The sequence below is a fragment of the Pollachius pollachius genome (assembly GCF_949987615.1).
Source record: "Pollachius pollachius genome assembly, chromosome: 17".
Lineage (NCBI taxonomy): Eukaryota > Metazoa > Chordata > Actinopteri > Gadiformes > Gadidae > Pollachius > Pollachius pollachius.
In genome coordinates this window covers 15,421,553-15,439,751 of record NC_136950.1, presented here as the reverse complement: position 1 = coordinate 15,439,751, position 18,199 = coordinate 15,421,553, and the positions used below count along the sequence as shown (strand labels likewise).

Genomic DNA, 18,199 nt, shown 5'->3' with positions numbered 1-18,199 from the left:
CCTTTCAGTGCGCTCCCCCTGACATCGAGCCAATACCCGCTTTCATCTATCAACACTGCATAGCCGCATCCAGCGCTGGGCTCGGCCGCCTCCTGCTGGCCATGTAGAGCCAGCACAGGGAACCACTGACACGTTCCTGCTATAAATCGCCTAATTTTGGATACAGGCACAACACATGGCCACTGGAGGATTAAGTTTTTCATTGGCCCTGAGGATACGATTTGTGTGAGGCCGTCTTACGGAACAAAAAAAGATCTTAAACAAAAAAAAACATAATTTAGTGTCATGTGTAAAAGAGTTCTAGGAATATAACATAGCCAAGACACACATACACAGGGGCACTGGCATGCACACACCCATTGAGATAGCCTCTACTAAAACAGCAATGATGCAGAAACAAGTGTGAATTTGCAATAGCTGTAGCAACCACGTATTTCTGTGGACCAACTGACCGACCCACCGACAGAGCGACCTAAAAAGGCATTCACAGGGTATCTGCAACTGGTAACAGCCTTTAGCTTTCTAACCCAAGAGGTAGGCCTACAACATATGCAGTACACAACACCCTGATTTACTGAGGCTTATCACAACATCCTTACACAAATCAAACCGCTGTGCAATACTCAAATGAAACAAAGCCAAATACAACAAACACAGTAGCAGGACATAACAGCAATAATGCCACAGCAGCAAAATCTTATATACACATTCTTACTCTAGAAGTTAAGAATAAGAGGTTTTCTTCCTTGTTTTTCTCACAGAGAACCAATTTGCGCAGAAAATCGCTTTCAATGGACAGATCAGTGAATGATTGATTGATTGATTTTATTTGACCATTTTGATATAAAATATGAACAGCACTTTGTGTCATACATTAAATACATGAATATGTATTTGTGTGTGTGTGTGTGTGTGTGTGTGTGTGTGTGTGTGTGTGTGTGTGTGTGTGTGTGTGTGTGTGTGTGTGTGTGTGTGTGTGTGTGTGTGTGTGCGCAGCGGCGAAGGAACTCACGTGCAAAGCGAGCCAGGGGTCTCCGGTTGGTCTCCCCAGCCTCGTTGGCCACTGCGGGAAAGAGGAAGGGTTCATGGGAGTGTTGAGGACCTCGTACCGCCGACTAGTGCGTCCTATTGGTTCATGTTTCCCAGTAAAAGTCTGTCCAGTTGTGCTCACTTGTGTCGCTAGAGGAACAATGCCGACGTGGCTGGGAGAGTCTTACACATGAATGGATCAACCATCTGAACTCAAACAGCAATTAGTTAATCAATGTATTAGAGTCCAGAGCCGTGTTCAGGGGGAGAGATCAGGGAAACAGACCAGAGTGCCGTCAACATGCTCAATAAAGACACAATATGTGGTTCAACATTGAACCACAACAAGCATCACAACCACAACTCCTGTTCCACGTCGGATGAACAATCTTGAATTATTCAGGACATCGCAGTAAATAACAAATCCCTGTCTCTGCGGGCGGTGGACCTCACCACTCAAACACTGGACTGACTTCTTCATGTTTTACCCACATTCCACATCCACATTGCACACACACAAACCTGCTCAAACAAACAATGGACTCTAAGGGCCCTCTAAGCCTGTTAACCAGCTCTCTCTGGCATTTGGATCTTTGGATCTCGAGAGGAATATAGTTTGGAACATGTGTGAGTGGGACAACACTAAAGGATAGTACTCCTAATGTTCTCTGGATGAACAAACACACATATCTCTGAAACAACCGCAGAAATAAAAATCAAAAACCCCTAGAGAACAGCAGCATGAAGCCATAATAGGCAGGATTTATTCATTTGCAATATACTCTCAACTAGTTAAAAGTCTCTGGTTTCCAAGGTTAGATGCGGAAAAAGAATCAGAAGAATCACACACTAGGATTTCTGCGGGCTCAGTTCATGGCCAATCACGGCCACAATCTGGAAACATCAAATCAAATGTTGCGCATTGTGGCTGAGAGGCAGGACCTCTCTATATATACAGAGGCTGTGTCTGTAAGGTAGGACCTCTGTGTATATACAGAGGCTGTGTCTGTAAGGTAGGACCTCTGTGTATATACAGAGGCTGTGTCTGTAAGGCAGGACCTCCATGTATATATACAGAGGCTGTGTCTGTAAGGCAGGACCTCCATGTATATATACAGAGGCTGTGTGTTCTGTAGAACTCGACAGGCTTTATCTCTGCAGCCAGGTGCTCGTGGCTCGGTGGAACTCCGCCTCCTCGCTCCCTCAAGTCAGATGTCTTCACCTCTGATGCTCCGGTCTCCCGCCTCTCGTCGTAGAGCAGCAGAGCTCATTCCTTTTCCCCTGTGGTCCCGACATTAGGACGTGATGACGAGGGGAGCCAGGGGGCTGGCGGTAGAGCAGCCGGGAGGCTGAGCGGACCTGATGAAACCCTGCAGAGCGCTGCTGTCCACACCCCTGCGGCTCTGACTGCAGGCTAAAGGGACGGCCTTGAAGCCACCGTGTTGCCTTCAGTGGAGAACAGAAGGTAGAGAGCGACGCTCCGATGACACACACCCTGCTCAGCAATGTACGCTCCGTACGCACACATACACACACATACACGCACGCACGCACGCATACACATGTACGTACGCACATGCACACACATGGTGGTCTGCTGAACCCCGAGCGCCTGATATCCATGCCTGTGGACGGCGTTCTGACGACTCCGGCAGGAGTCTGGACCTGATCAATCACCTAACATCAGGAAACGACCAGAACACAAAACAGCAGCTACTTCAACGGCCCGGAATGCATCAGCCTGCGCAAGACCCTGGACATGAGTCCAGACGAAGGGAGGGCAGAGGAGGCGTGGAGGGACGTGAACGATGACGGGGGTCTGGAAGGGTCTGGGCTCTGTGTGTGTGAGGTCAGGGGTCATGAGACAGCGAAGAAGAAGAAGAAGAACAAGAAGAACAAGAACAAGAAGAAGAACAAGAAGAGAGAAGGTAGAGGAAGTGACAATAGAAGAGAGAGAGAGAGAGAGCGAGAGAGAGGGGGGGAGAGAGGGGGGGAGAGAGGGGGAGGGGATAGAGCCTTAGAAAAGGGATGTACTGAGAGCCATTGAGAGGGTCTGGGCTCTGGATGGGTTGAGGAGAGGAAAGGACTCTTCATTAGCCATAATGACTCCCTGTACTCAGTCGGCACACTAATCTGCTAGCGTCCTGACAACCAACAACACACACGCACACGTGCACGCAAGCACACACTAATGTGAGCACACACACCCAAGTGACACAAGCACACACACACACGCAGACTCCATCTGGTAACTACATCTAACGTTGTGAACTAGTCCCCAGTCACAACACAGCAGAGTGTCCTGATGAGGTCTCAGTAGGCTTCCCTGGTACTGGAGCAGGCAAAACAAACCTGTGGCACACACACGCACACACAAGCACCCACGCACACACAGACAGACGCACACACACACACACACACACGCACACACACACACACACACACACACACAGACGCGCGCACACACACACAAACACATATATTATTTGTAGGTGCTTATGATGTCACAATCATCATCATCTCTCCTGGTCACCATAGCGACAACGCACTTTCAGTCTTAGAAAACACACATAAGCACGCACATGTACACACCGTTCTTGAAGGTGCCCTAATCAGAACACAGCAAGAGAGTACATATATATAAATATATATATATATATATATAAACACAAACACAAAAAGTTCAATAGGACAACAGCATTACATTTCAAGATCCAGTTCCATCCCAGAATCTGGTCATTTTGCAGAAGCTAGGAACCCTCGGCCAAGCGGAGTTAAACACAGGCAGAGAATTCAGCATTCTTTGATGCTGAACGTACACCCTTAACTTATCCTTGTCTTACCCATGTTGAAGCTGAAGCCATCCATGCTGAATGCACACCCTTATCTTACCCTTATCTTATCCTTGTCTTACCGATGGTGAAGCTGAAGCCATCCATGCTGAATGCACACCCTTATCTTATCCTTATCTTATCCTTGTCTTACCGATGGTGAAGCTGAAGCCATCGATGCTGAACGTCGCACTCCGACACTTTTTGAAGCCTTGCTTCTTTGCTGCCCGCTCCGTCATTTTAGAGTCCTTCAGTTCCCAGTCCTCGCAGTAACTCCTTCTCACTCTCTTTCTCTCTCTTACTCTCTCTCTCTCACTCTCTCTGTCTCTTACTCTCTCACTTTCACTCCCTCAGTCTCTCTTTCTCTCTCTGCGAATGAGGTGAGATATAGTAACCTGTGGTCTTCTCTCTCTCCTCTCTCTCTCTCTCTCTCGCTCTCTCTCTCTCTCCCTCTCTCTCTTTCTCTCGCTCTCTCTCTCTCTCTTTCTCTCCCTCTCTCTCTCTCTACCTCTCTCTCTCTTTCTCTCCGCTCTTTTGTCCCTGCTCTCTGTGAGTTGTTATTATGAGAAGTGATATAAATTTTTATTTTCAGAATGCTATATGTGTGTGAGTTTGTGTGTGTGGTTGTGTGTGCGTGTGACCATAGGGTGTCTGTCAGTGATTGTGTGTGTGTGTGTGTGTGAGCGTGTGTGTGTGTGTGTGAGTGTGTGGTTGTGTGGTTGTGTGTGTCCATAGGGTGTCTGTCAGTGATTGCGTGTGTGTGTGTGTGTGTTTATGTATGTATGTATGTGTGTGTGTGTGACCATAGGGTGTCTGTCAGTGCTTGAGTGTGTGTGTGTGTGTGTGTGTGTGTGTGTGTGTGTGTGTGAGTGAGTGTGTGTGTGTGTGGCCATAGGGTGTCTGTCAGTGATTGCGTGTGTGTGTGTGTGTGTGTGTATGTGTGTGACCATAGGGTGTCTGTCAGTGATTGTGTGTGTGTGTGTGTGTGTGTGTGTGTGTGTGTGTGTGTGTGTGTGTGTGTGTGCTTAATAAACACTAGCGTGTGATTATTGGGCATTCATCAAAACATTGTCTTTTCCCTAGTTGCTCTGTGTCACCAGAATATCCTGCCGCTAATACACACACACTCAAACACATTCTCCAAGCTGCTGAATACGTTGTTGCAGTATCACCATGAAATGATGCGGTGCCATCTTGATCAGCCTTTCCACCCATTCACAAACACAACGGCGAAGGGATATGGCAAAGAAGTCTCACCTCTCGTGCGAGTTTAACCCCCCAGACACCATAGTCCTGCCCCCATCACTCTGCTCTGTCAACACCAGTGCCGCATCGACTGCTGGACTGCTCCTGGCCACGTGCTGATGACTTTTTGATGACTGACTGGACAGGAGATAAATGAGTTGAGACTCGACTTGGACTTGGAAGTTAAAGACTCGTGAGATTTCTCGGGACATAACTAGGGATGCACCGATACCGATTCCAGTGCTCAGGTCTGCTTGTGCGCCCTTGTACCAGTACTCTTGAAACTCCCCCGATACTACCACTCGGTACCACTCTACATAGCGTGACGTAACGTTGAAGAGCCAGAGAACCCAAAACTCTTTTTAGTTGGTTTGAAACGTGGTCATTTGTCCTATACGATCGTCAACATTGTGATTGATGACATTTTATCACTCTGGCTGAAAAAGGGCCTCCGAAGGAACAGTGTGTGGAGCCGTGCAAAGCTCTGTCTGAGCAGCGGTGGAGGATAGCGTCCGAGAGGAAGGTGGGCTTTTCGGACGCATACATTATACCGCTGCGGTGTGTGTTGATGTCAAGCTCCGTTCCAGATGATGTATTTCTCCAGCTCTAAGCTCTAAGCTCTACTGCAACCCGAGCTGCTCTGAAAGCCAATCTTTTATTTCACAGCTAGAATCCAACAATCTGTACAAACGCTCTGCCGTCCCACCCACACGGCCTTGGTGTTTAAAGAGACACTGGACTACCTCTCACCTGAGGGAGGGGGGATGGAGGAGGGAGGGAGGGAGGAGGGAGGGAGACAGTGAACAAGTGAGGAGGTGTGAACACAAAGAACTACCCTTGCTGCCTCCTGTCTTCATTCTCTCTCTGGTGACCTCGCTATCACTCGCTCTCTTTGGCACACTCTCTCTCTCTCTCTCTCTCTCTCTCTCTCTCTCTCTCTCTCTCTCTCTCTCTGTCTCTGTTGATTCCGCTGCTTCAGGATCACCTCGGTTTCGAGGAGGTAACACGTTTCCATAGGAACCACATCTGAAAGCAGGTAGCAGCGTTTCTGGGGGGGGGGGGGGGGGGGGGGGGGGTGGATCAACTGGTGGTTTGATTTATTCTGGAGAATCTTTCTAGCTCACACATATTTGTTAATGAAGTAAATAAGTCAAATATTGCAGGTTTATGTCATGTTGCTTCAAATTATGATTTCATATACTATGGAATGTAATTAGTTCCATTAAGTCTGTACCGTACTTTTTTTTAAACCTGAGGAGGCTACTTAAGAGGGTTTTTAATTTCCACATTTTATATTTCTATAGTAGTTTAGTAGGCATGTCTTGGATTTTGTAAATAATTAAAAACATGTTGTAATAATGTAATTTAAGACATTGTGCTAGAATCTGGCTATCTGAGCGAAGCCATAGCTGATTCTAGCTGTCTAGCTATTTGAGTCTAACTTTGTGAGTCAGCCATCCAGCTGAATGTTGTAGTATGGCAACACAGAAGGGCCAGACCACAGGAATCTGTGGTCGTATTCCTGTCTGAATGAAAGCCGTGCATCACACATACAATGGGACGGTGGGACCCATGCTGCTGCTACTACGCTGAGCCCTGAATAACAGGGTTACGGAAGCATCCCTACTCCCGGTGCATACGTATTCTTAGTAAGAATCCAGTCATCTGTTTTTAGAGTTCAATCGAAGCTCCACTCGTATGTTTGTATTACCTTTCCTGGAAAACAGAAAATATAAAAATTCTCTCCACAGGTGAGCGTGCGTTGACTTAGTTTGAACCGGAGCTGCAGTTCTCTTTCTGTCCACAGGGGGGCTGACGGTTCTGGTGGAAATTGGCCTTCACTGATTGAACCGGAGAGTGTTCACCTAGTAATTTTATATTAAGAAAGTGCCATGCTATTGTGCCATTAATTCTTTAACAATTACAGGAAATCTTTCAAAATCACCCAGAAAATGACACGTTTCTCTTTTGAATAAATGTTTGAAGTGTCATTGACTTCCATTGTAAAAAAAATATTTTAGAAGTAGAATTTCTGAACATTTTAAAATTGGAATGGAGTCTCAAGGTGAAAAATTGTGGAAGGAGTAGGGTCCCAAAATTTGAAGAGAATACTAAGAAAGAATACAACCTAAGAATCCTCTATATATTAAGGATTTTAATATATAGAGTGTAAATGCTGATACAGAATTCACACAAAGAATAAAGATTTCAAGATCTAGACTGAGTGCTGATACAGCATGCACACTAACCACAGTAGTTGAGCGCTTGCGAGTAGCCTACGTTGCAATGTGGCATGTGGCAAATATTCCACTAGATGGCAGCACATTCTTGAAAACTGATCGATAGGGTGTATACTTTGGATTAGAATAGCATAAATAAAATGCATTTAGTCAACCAGTCAACATCACAATATCCTCGATATGGCGGTGCATATATATATATATATATATATATATATATATATATATATAGCATTTCTTAGATTCATTAAGCAGGCTAGGACGTGCAACTAGTAGCGCATAGCGGACGAGACACGCCCACCTGCATGTGTGTACACCGTTGGCTCCGCCCCTTTTTTATCCGGAGGCAAAGCAGCGCTGAACACGAGAGCGAAGGAGGGGATCACTTGCTTGGGGGCTCCAGTGTTTTGGTTTGTTAAATACTAGGGGAACAATCACCAGTTTGTCCCCTGTTTCTGGCTTAGCAAACGATCCGACACCCAGTAGCGTTTTTCCCGCACGATAGAAGGGGTTTTAAAGCCCCAGCTTTTTCCTCTACCAAAAGGATACCACACTAGCAGCTGTGGCCTGCTACACCCAAGCTAAGCTAACGGTGGATTAGCTCTGCTCCAGTTCTCTTGGAGTCGCCACCTCGAAGCAGAAGGATAATGATACACCGTCCGAGTTAACAAAGGAGGCCCCACAAGGTATGTGACCACTGTAAGGTATCCCCTTAACTTTGATACTACCTCAGTGCTTTTTATATGCTGTTGTGGTGCGGTGATCTAAGATTGTCCTTAGAAGTGGCGGGGCTGGTAAACATCATCCCATGTTAATGCTGGGAAGACTTTTTTTTCAGGATCGGGATATTTGAATCACCTTTTCATGATGAGACCTTGTGTGGTTTGACGTCTCAACGATGGAGTTGTACTGGTACATGTAAGTAGGGCAATCAAAATACAACTAACTAAAATATACATCTAGTTGTGGTTACAACAGTGGGCTCATTCTGTGTTTGCACAACAACGTGGTTTCTCTCTCTCTCCCCCCCCCCCCCCCCCACACACACACACACTCCCTTTCTCTGTTTAAGAGTGGTCATCATATTCATCATCATCAAGATCTTCTTCTATGTCTGCTGGTACCGATCAAGACAACGACAGCTGGCCGCTTACCTGAGCAACCCCCGCAACGCCCAGATCGTTATTGTGGGTGGAAGGGCGTACCTCCACCAAGTGTGCGAGAGGCAGAGCGTAAGTGTGGAGACATTAAATTGGTGCAAGAACCCTGTGAGCACATAACAAATCATAAAGTAAGCAAAACAGCTGCTTATAGTTGAAACATTTCATAAGTTGAAGCATTTACGTAATGCCAAATTTGTTGTTACCCAACAGTCAAATGTGTAAGCCAGTAGAGGTAAGACGTGAAATTCGACATTTTGAGTGTTTAATGGCACTGGGTCGGGTACGCCTAAACATTTTTGAAGTCTCATGTTTATTGTGGAACGACATAGTTGTGTCTGATGATTGACCCCGGAATTATGCTTTCATTCCAAAACGAATCGCCCAAGTAGGGGCGGAAAGTAGAGGCTGGAAAGCGTGATGTTTCTTTTCTTTCTCCCCAGATGTTTAGAGAAGATGTCAGTTTGTCTCTAAATAGGACAGGGAAAGGGCTTGTGGTCTCTGCGGGATGACCTTTAGGTGCATGTTCCATTTCAGTTTGTCATTCTCAGAACGCAATTTTACTTTACTTTACATACTTTCACTTATCTTGATACCTTTGTGGTGTTTCCGTGCTACTGAGAACCTTGGGGAATGTAACGCTCTTTTTTTTCTAAACCCCAGATTGTCATGGGAGTTTGTTAAATTTCACAGGCGCATGTGATTATTTTTGGATTTTTTGGGGAATCTGCTTAGGCCAAGACACTGAATGTCTGTTGCAGGACAGTAAAATGGCTGCATGGAAATGTCCTCTAAAATATTTCTCCTCTTAAACATTGAAATGGTTTTCCCTGAATTATTCTGTGACTGTCCGTGGTCTTCTTTCTTTGTCAGTGTTTTTCCACCATGCAGAGCGTAATGTATTCCAGAGGCCTGACACAGCCACCTGATCTAATTTATAACTCTTCTATGACAACCAATGGTTTCACTCTTTACGGGTTACACATTCCTGAACCGCCGCTTGCCTTGTGTGCTACATCTACAAGCTCCTATTTACGGCTTCATTGCATTGGCCCATTTTTTTTACTGCTACTTCCCAAGGGATTCTCTAAAAGGAGCTCCATCAATGGGCGTCTCACATGTTTAAAGATCCTGATGTGATATTGAAACGGCAGTCTCAGTGCCTGAGGTTAATCTAGTTGGTGGCTGTCCCAACAGAATTATTCCTCATTGGAGTCCTCCTCTTTGGGAGCACGTGGAAGACTAACGCGTGATTGAACGGTTTCATTCAATCAAGTTATTATCCACGCTTCTTAGAAGGAAGATCTTTCCCCTCCCTCCTGGAATCTTAACAAACCTTTTAGTAAAGCGATTGTCATTTAAAAAAATCTAACAAAATAGATCAATACACACATGTTGGTGCATTCCAACTCTGTTTTTTTTATACCTTTTCTCCCCCATTGTTTTCCCCTGGGTTCCTGGAAGTGATCCCATTCCTCATTTCAGGGCATGGGGTTACAGGGTATGTATGGTGCCATTAAACCCCAACAGACTGGTGGCCCATGATTCCCTATGGGTCCCTTTTTCTTTCTTTTTTTAAGCGCAACATAAATAAATATGACATGGCATGACATACACAGGCCAGGCAATTTACCTCACCCCGAGCCAGACAATGGCTGTTTTAGCGAGCTCGCTCTGTGCCAGCTTTGCATGGCCTTCCTCCTCGCTCTGTTCCCATTATCATCAACCCAAAACATTATTGGTGTTGTTTTAAACGTTGAGCTCTGTCATTGTTTTGGAACAGGAATTACCCCGGTCATTAAGAATAAAGTAAACACATCCTAAGGGTAATTAGGCGATTGCTGTCTCCAGGAGCTTTTGACGTAACCTCCCCAGCTTGTATCAATGATTATGTATGGTATCAGCAGGGATGATAGTTGTTTTTGTAGCACGGCCTCCTGACCTCGATACACAATAAGAGTACGGAATTCTTTCCAGTGCTAGAACGGGACATGCCGGAACCGCTTTCAAGCAGAAACAAGCGGTCACATGTCAGTTTGTTGCCTTGTTCTTTCTGGATACACTGACGCACCTGGTAGTCTTTGAGCCACACCCGGTCAAGGTGAAGGACACACTGTGTTTGTGTAATGAATCCCCCCCCCCCCCCCCATTGTAGCGGATCAGAGGATCACTCAGCGGCTGATGCTAAAACGCATCCTTCAGTCCCTAAATTCCTCATGTGTTATACACACTCCCATTACTAAATCTTCTTTCTCCCTGCTGCCTTGACCGTGCAGGCCACGCCCACTTCCTCCGTCCCTCTCCACTTTCACATCTACATTTTTCGTTTGTAAAACAAAACAAAAGCATCCCCCCCCCCCCCCCCCCCCCCCCCGCAGTCTCTTTTCTGAATAATACACAGTGTTTTGATTTTAATGGAATGTGTGGTGGGAGTGCCCGGTGGCCATCCATAACATCAATAAGCCAGCACCCTCCCCCGAGTTCTCGCTGGAGACACGCCAAGGCCACTTGTTCCCTCGGCCAAAATGTGAAGAGAGCTGGGAAGAAGAGCCGGTGGTGGGGTGGCTGAGGTGGAGATGGTTGATGATTTAGTACCCCTCGGTAAAGCGTTTGGTTTACGGTCACCTCGAAAAGAGAAAATGTTCCCAGAAGATTATTTTTAACAGAGGGGAAAAGTTCGACTTCAAATGGGCCTCTTTGAGAAATGCGTCAGTAACCGGGACTTTTAATGGCCTTTTTTTTTTTACTTTCAGTTCACTATTAGTTTTCGTTCGTTTTTTTTTCTTTCCAGAAAAGTAGGCCATTGCTTTTGCATAGTTTTCCCTCCTCAAAAATCCTAGCAAGATAAGTGCCAGATATCCAGATTAAATAACCTCTTAACATTGTACATTTATCTTTCTAATATCCCTGGCTCATGTGTTTTTACTGACCATAGACCGACCACCAGCTTAATGGCCTATTGCAGGTCTCCCTATATTATTGGATTATTGCCCTGCGTGATCTAAGATCTGCGGTTCTTGCCTTTCTCTCGGCTCTCTTGCCCCTGTCGAAGACAAGCTTATAGCAAAGTTTGCTGATGAAGCAGTTCGTCATCACTAACACCGTCATGATCACAATCAGCTCTCCACAGAGCTAATACCTACATTAAAACATTGTAGTAGTATTTCCAAGGGCAGTTTCCTTTTTATACAAAGGCCCTCATTGTTAAAGCTTCCCCTTTCTACTTTGCTTAAGCAAATGCATTGTGTGTGTCTGTGCGTGTAGTCTTTGGTGTGTTTGTGATCTTAGGCTTGTGTGCGTGTGTTTTAAGTTTTAGTTGTGTGTAGATAGTCTAAGTTTGTGTGTGTCTGGTCACAGGCATGTTCAGCAGGAATGCGGACTTGCATCTGCCGGTGTTGCATTTGAGCTTCCGAGTTTGTAATTCCCCCCCCGTCCGTCCGTCCCCGTCCCCATCACGTGCCCCCCAGCAGACCTCCATCTGGCCCAGTTGGTACGGCGTCCAGGACGAGGCGTCCATGGAGGAGCCCTCCGCCAACCAGCCCCCCGCCGCAGCCTTCTCTCAGCTGGACATGCCCCCGCCCTACGAGGCTGTCTCTGGAGGTTTGTACACGGCCCCAGGACTACACAAACACACACACACACACACACAAGATCCGACACAAACACGCGCATGCACACACACACACACACACACACACACACACACACACACACACACACACACACACACACACACACACACACACACACATTTAAGACAAGAAACACATTTAAGACTAAAAACACACACACACACCCAAGACTGTGGGTTCTCTGCACACTAAAATACACGTTGATCTACTTTTGGTTCCCCTGGCTGTTAACTATTTGCAGCAGGAACAGGATGATGAGAAACCTCTCCTCCTCACCTCACATTCACTCTGAGCTCCTAGTTCCTCATCCTCAGTAGGCTATAATGTACTGTTGTCCATGTATATACAGCATGCATTAGTTGAACCCTACTGCGGCACCACAGTGTACTATGAGTGTGATTAGCAGGAGCATCAGACCTCTTCTGGTTGTGTTTGCCCTAGGGCTGTAACGATACACCAACTCACGATTCGGTTTGTATCACAACTTTTGGCCCGCGGTTCGATTTGATATTTCTATATAAAAACATATATTTGAACTACCTGCACTACCCTCAATATACTGCAGGGTGGTGGTGTCGCCTAAGCACTTGGGTAGTAACTGATTCAGAGCACCACATGTAGATAGACTATCGAGTGCGGTTTTCACAGTTCTTATAATGGGACATTTCTGAGAAGTGCAATCTCTCACTGGCTGTTTGAAAGGATGTGGTTGTGAGGCATAGAGTTCGAATGTCTCACCTGCCGGAAACACTTTGTCATTTGGGCCTTTGTCTTATGACATTTCCAAGCAGATAAGCAGCTGCCTCATTGTTAACTATAATTATGGCTGTGCTTAATTTAACTTGCTACATTTCTTTCTAATGAGTTGGCTCGTCACTTGTGTGTATGTACCAATATGAGGCAAGCAATACGTTTCTATGTCTGTGTGTGTGTGTGTGTCTGTGTGTGTGTGTGTCTCTCTCTCTGGTTATCTCTCTATTGCTCTTTGTGTCTTTCGCTGTCTATGTGTCTCACTGTCTGTGTGTTTGTCTGTCTGTTTGTGGGTCTCTCTATCGCTCTTTGTCTGGCTGTCTGTTTGTCTGTCTGTCTGTGGGTCTCTCTCTCTATCGCTCTTTGTCTGGCTGTCTGTTTGTCACTCACTCACTCACTCACTCACTCACTCACTCACTCACTCACGGTGTCTCTCTCTGGTCTCCAGAAGAAGACCTGAAGCCCCCGTCCTACAGCGAGTGCGCCCGGGACGGCGACGGCCTGCTCCCGACCTTCCATGTCCTCGACGAGGGCGCGGACAGCGTGAGCATTAACGAGGCCCCGCCCCCTTACACACCCGGCCCCTCGGCACCAGCCAATCAACAGGAAGCCCCCACCAGACCGAGTCCGTAAGGCTCCAATTAGAAGAAAAAAAAACGGACCAATGTTTTGACGCCGCGATGCCTTCCCGAATCCCTGCCTTCTTCCTTACGTTCCGGTCATCAGCGATCGTCTCCAGCCTAGCTCTCGCCTCGCGGTCGGGTGAGCGAGAGCAGACGTCCGTGTGTGTGTGTGTGTGTGTGTGTGTGTGTGTGTTTGTGTGTCGTTTGTGTCGAGATGAACTGTGTGGCGTTTTTTCTTTGCTTTCTTCTACATTTCTGTGTTGTATGAAGGGGGTAATCACTGAGGGCTTCAGTGAGTGCCCTCGTAGCCTGCTGTCGTGTCGGGTGGGTTCCAAGGGGTTTCCAAGGGGATGTTCCCTTGGAAACGATAAAGCCACAAGGTAGACACTTTTAGGTTTCTTGTTCCATCATCAAAGTTCCCCCCCCCCCTCCCCCCTCCTCCCTTACCCAAGCCAACTTCCTCATGACATAACCAAAAAAAACGTAACTAAAAAAAACTAAGAGGAAGTCAAAGCGTTGCTGGGGAAACCGGGATTACGTCACCCCCAAACGTCAGCAGGGGGTGTCCGGAGTGACGGCCGGCAATGAGGGTCTTTAGTGCCAGGGTCTTGGTCGATTGCTTCTGTACACACGGCCATTAATAAGACCCTGATTATCTTAACGGCTCCGGGGCTTAACCCAGCGTGAGTTGAGTTGGGGACGTCACCTCTGGACGGACGTTTCAAAGTGGGGAGGGGAAAAGCTGTCGACCTAGTTATGGTTTCATTGGAACGGAACAGAATCATGGTTCTTCTAAATTAGTGCCTCATGGTTTCAATTTAAGAGCCTATTTAAGGTCAATGGAACTGAATATGGTTGTTCTGAATTAGCGCCTCAGCATTGGGATTGTGTAATGGATTGGGATATATATCTATATATGTGTGTGTATATCTCAAATACAGGGGCTAAATTTAGTTTTGGATCCATCTAACGCAGTATGTTTATTTGAGGTGAACACGGTGTGGATATTTTTGATCATTGAACACGATTGAGAATAGGGTGTTTTTCTTTCTTATGATTTAGGATGATGTGCAATGAAGACTAACCAAAACAAAAGCTCTGTCCACAGAAGTCCCATAGTCCCGCACGCCACGTTACTATGCCGTCACAAACTGGTGCATACCAGCCCTCTTTCTGTCCGTATCTTTTAAATGAAAAATATTTTCTTTGGTTTGAGAATGAGGTGGTGTCATGTTTTTGTATGACTTTCAGTTAATTGTACGCGTAAACGGTGTAAGTAATCCCTTTTAAAAAGAATGACTCTCTCTGTTAATGTTTCTTGTAAAAACTAAAAAAAGCTGAATTCAAAATGTAATAGCTAATAGAGATTGATGACAAGATAAAAATGCCTTTCTGGCTTCAAGATAATCATTCATAAAGTTGTGATGACAAATCGTTACGTCTTTCGCGCACATGCTGCAAACTTGTCAAACCGCACTTGCATTTTAGATCGGGTCATGAAAAATGTGTCACGCATTTCTTGACATTTTCTTATTCGTCCATAGTTTTCCAGCTGCAGTCTGGCTGGCGACCTATAGAGGGAGCCACAACTTTGCGTCTTGGTAATGTAGCTTTGAACTCATCGAACTAGCTTTGAACGACCAATGAATACGTTCATGTAGGCCCTTTTGACTTCATGTTCATTCCCTTGGATATCTATTCTTGTGATTTAAATCAGTCCTTTTTTTATATAGCTTGTTTGGGATTCATTATTTGGGGACAGTGATCCTGTATTAAAAAACATATGCAAATGCTACTTTCTGTCGAGTTTTCTTTGAGAAATCATACATTGTCAATGTAATGAGTATTCCTGCGTTGAATACAAATGCACCAGTCTATATAATTGTTCTGTAAAATAGTTATAAATTTGCATACGTCTCACAACAAATCTAATTTCCTTCGGCAGTTCCCTTTCCCATGGCATATTTTAAATCGTTATTGCATAAATACATGCAATATATCTTATATTCATAATAATGAACCAAATGTGTTTTCTAAATGCATTGGTTTTGATTTGAAATACACATTAGCTACCTACAAGAGTCTAGAAATTGGTCTTCCCAGACGTACTTGCATTTGCATGAGTGACATGCATAAATTATTCACTAATTGACGAAAGTCAAATTGTATTCTACATAATTTAAACTAGACCTTTGTGTTATTTTGGTCTATAGGCCTACAGCACATTCACCGTTTAAAAAAATAATGTTCATGGTGGTGGTGATTCTACACTAGAAGTAGGCAATGTTTAGGGTTATATGAATATAGTTGGCATTCCATTATGCCACAGGTGAGAATCCATACTTTGTGCTTTTATTTATCTCAGTTTCCCCGCTAGAGGGCACTCTTGCGCCATGTACGATGCTAAGCAATAATCGGACGATTGTAGGCGTTGTAGATGATGGCTACAAAAAATATATATACCTAACCCTAGTGAACCGAGTGCAGTGAGCGTCGATCAAGCCTACATTGATTTGCAAAATTATCAAAACTACTCCAGCTTACAAGTTAAATGCGTGCTTATCCAAACAGTTGTATTCCATCTACTTAATGTGTCTGTAAGCTGATGAAAAGCTGAAATATTGTTGATCTCATGTCAAGGTAGTAGAAAATAACTCAACCAGACTGTAATATTTTCATTCAGGGGAACTCTAATCTGACTATTATAATCAACTGTTTTTTTCCCCAGCATGGCATACCTCCACCTACACTCCAGATGCACATAAGGCAGAGATTCTCACAGCTGTAAGGGGCTGTGGTTATTCCTCTCCTGAGGGATGTACAAGATCTCAAATAGAATTAAACACGTCTGTTTAAGGGACTTCGCTGTCACCGTCTCCTGTGTGTCGATGAAGATTGCATTTTGGCGGCGCGCATTCAGCCGAAGAGACGTATAATGGAACAGGGTACATTTGAACTCGAGATGCAGGTATCCCAAACTATAAAAAATGTCCACCGTTTCTCAGCGAGATGTTAACATTGATGGTGATAGAGATTTGTGCACACTGTGTGTCAGCTCCATAACCATAACCTGCCATTTTAGGCCCAGCGAATCGGCTTCCTGAGAAGATCAGAACAGGTTGAATATGTACCTCACCTAGGTAGAATTTGACTACCTGTCAGTGAGATCACAGCAGGACTGCCAAGTGAACACCGCACAGTTTTGCTTCCTCTGTGTCTTTTTCTCCCAGCAGCCCATTAGGTTCTGAAACTTCAGAGACGACGTGATGCTACTGGACGAAAAACGGTTGGCTTTTGTTGTCTTGAAGCAACGATTCATGTTTGGTTTTGTGTGATGAGCATTTCTTGCTTCATCACTTTTTCTTTCCTTGCTGCGAAATGCAAATACTTATTTTATTAAAGTGTGTGTGTGTGTGTGTGTGTGTGTGTGTGTGTATCCACATCCGTGTGTGCATGTTCCAAGGTTAAGTAACGCACGTCGTACATAGCGAGATGATTCCCTGTAACTCGGTTTTCTTTGATTGTCTGTTGAACAGCGCATTTGGCCGTCCCTCCCTGGGGATTGTGGGTAATGCAGTAATGGCCAGGCGTCATTAGGTCTGCAGGGTCCTCTCTAGGGAGTCCTTACCCTTATTGGTGAGATATTAAAATGGGCTGAGGGGAAACGCTGCGGCAGTTACTGTGGAGTATATATCCTCTGTTGTGAGATTTAAAATCAAATTAGATGGGATTATATGGGGTGAGATCAGGCTGATTGATTAGAAGAGCTATCCAGGGGAGGAAAAATGAAAACTTTACAATCCTAAATAAAAGGTACCATGAGTCTGGGGCTGTTTGTGGCGTCGTCTTAATAAAGTATATGGTTTCATAAACATCATATCAAAGCAATATAGTCTCTGTAACATAATATTATAGTTTTGAGGAACAGTGTGTTGGTCGCTCTAATGGTAAGTATTTTTTGTTTCTGCAGACCCCTACACAACACAGGTAGGACATCAACCAACTTCTAGCTGGTCAAGGCCTAAAGATCTCTTCCAAGGTAGCCTTTCTAAACATCAACAGCCAAAAGTTGACCTTTGAACTTTAGCCCCACTAGACATCCAAGACACCAGCATCCCGTCTCCTGTCTGGATGGGACGGTGACGCCCGACTTCTGACGCTGGGGAAGCGCCCGGGATGCACAGACGAGAGGAGGTTTGATTTTTTTCTTTCCAACGAAGGCAAGAGTTTCAATGACGACTAAACTGTAATACGATAACTGATACAGACAATCACTCGAAATCCGTTCCTAGCCCCGAGTTTATTTGCTCGCTCACATTGACCGCGCAGCACCCCCTCTGCGGGGCTGCACGTGCCGCTTCCCAGAGGCAAGGCGCCGATCTGCGAGGCTCCACTAGCCGGCTGCCTGTGAGAGAAGTGAGTCGATGTGTTTAGCATTTTTCTATCCCCAAAGTCTTTTCGTAGAATGGGAAGTTGTCAGCCGTCATGCGTATCATGACTTAGATACACATGCTGTCCTCTTAATCGGAGTTATGAAAATTAGGAACTCCCCCGACGTTATGCACTGCCGCATCCGCAGACCCAAATCGAATGAATTGCGTTTTTCTATCGACATATTTCACAAGTGCCTCTGTTCGGTTTTTTCAAATGTATTGATTACCTCATTTTTTTTGTTGTGAGATTCAGGAG

The 18,199-nt window shown here is 45.3% G+C and overlaps 2 protein-coding genes across 3 annotated transcripts in view; one reads left to right on the top strand and one right to left on the bottom strand.

Moving 5' to 3' along the window:
* Positions 1–4,099, bottom strand: part of LOC307088681 (dual specificity calcium/calmodulin-dependent 3',5'-cyclic nucleotide phosphodiesterase 1C-like) — a gene marked incomplete at both ends in the record, with an annotated part of 50,251 nt that extends 46,152 nt beyond the window's left edge. The window contains 2 exons of the mRNA XM_079754633.1: positions 1,013–1,063; positions 4,015–4,099. Of these exons, the coding sequence (XP_079610759.1) occupies positions 1,013–1,063; positions 4,015–4,099 (136 nt within the window). The remainder of the gene's footprint in view (positions 1–1,012; positions 1,064–4,014) is intronic.
* Positions 4,100–7,699: 3,600 nt separating this feature from the next.
* LOC307088725 (uncharacterized protein) lies at positions 7,700–15,305 on the top strand. Of its 2 annotated transcripts, none has more exons than XM_079754698.1 (5): positions 7,700–8,031; positions 8,184–8,263; positions 8,418–8,577; positions 11,976–12,105; positions 13,336–15,305. In XM_079754698.1, the coding sequence occupies exons 2-5, from the start codon at positions 8,244–8,246 to the stop codon at positions 13,518–13,520; spliced, it is 495 nt and encodes a 164-aa protein (XP_079610824.1). In that variant the 5' UTR covers positions 7,700–8,031; positions 8,184–8,243; the 3' UTR covers positions 13,521–15,305. The 2 variants fall into 2 exon arrangements, with proteins under 2 accessions (XP_079610824.1, XP_079610823.1); XM_079754697.1 differs by having other exon boundaries at positions 11,973–12,105.
* The last annotated feature ends 2,894 nt before the right edge of the window (positions 15,306–18,199 follow it).

Excerpts from the sequence above, each read along its gene's own strand:
- LOC307088725 (XM_079754697.1), top strand. The coding sequence starts at position 8,244 with ATGGAGTTGTACTGGTACAT. Across the intron at positions 8,264-8,417 it reads ATGGAGTTGTACTGGTACAT|AGTGGTCATCATATTCATCA; the intron begins GTAAGTAGGGCA and ends TCTCTGTTTAAG. Across the intron at positions 8,578-11,972 it reads AAGTGTGCGAGAGGCAGAGC|CAGACCTCCATCTGGCCCAG; the intron begins GTAAGTGTGGAG and ends CGTGCCCCCCAG.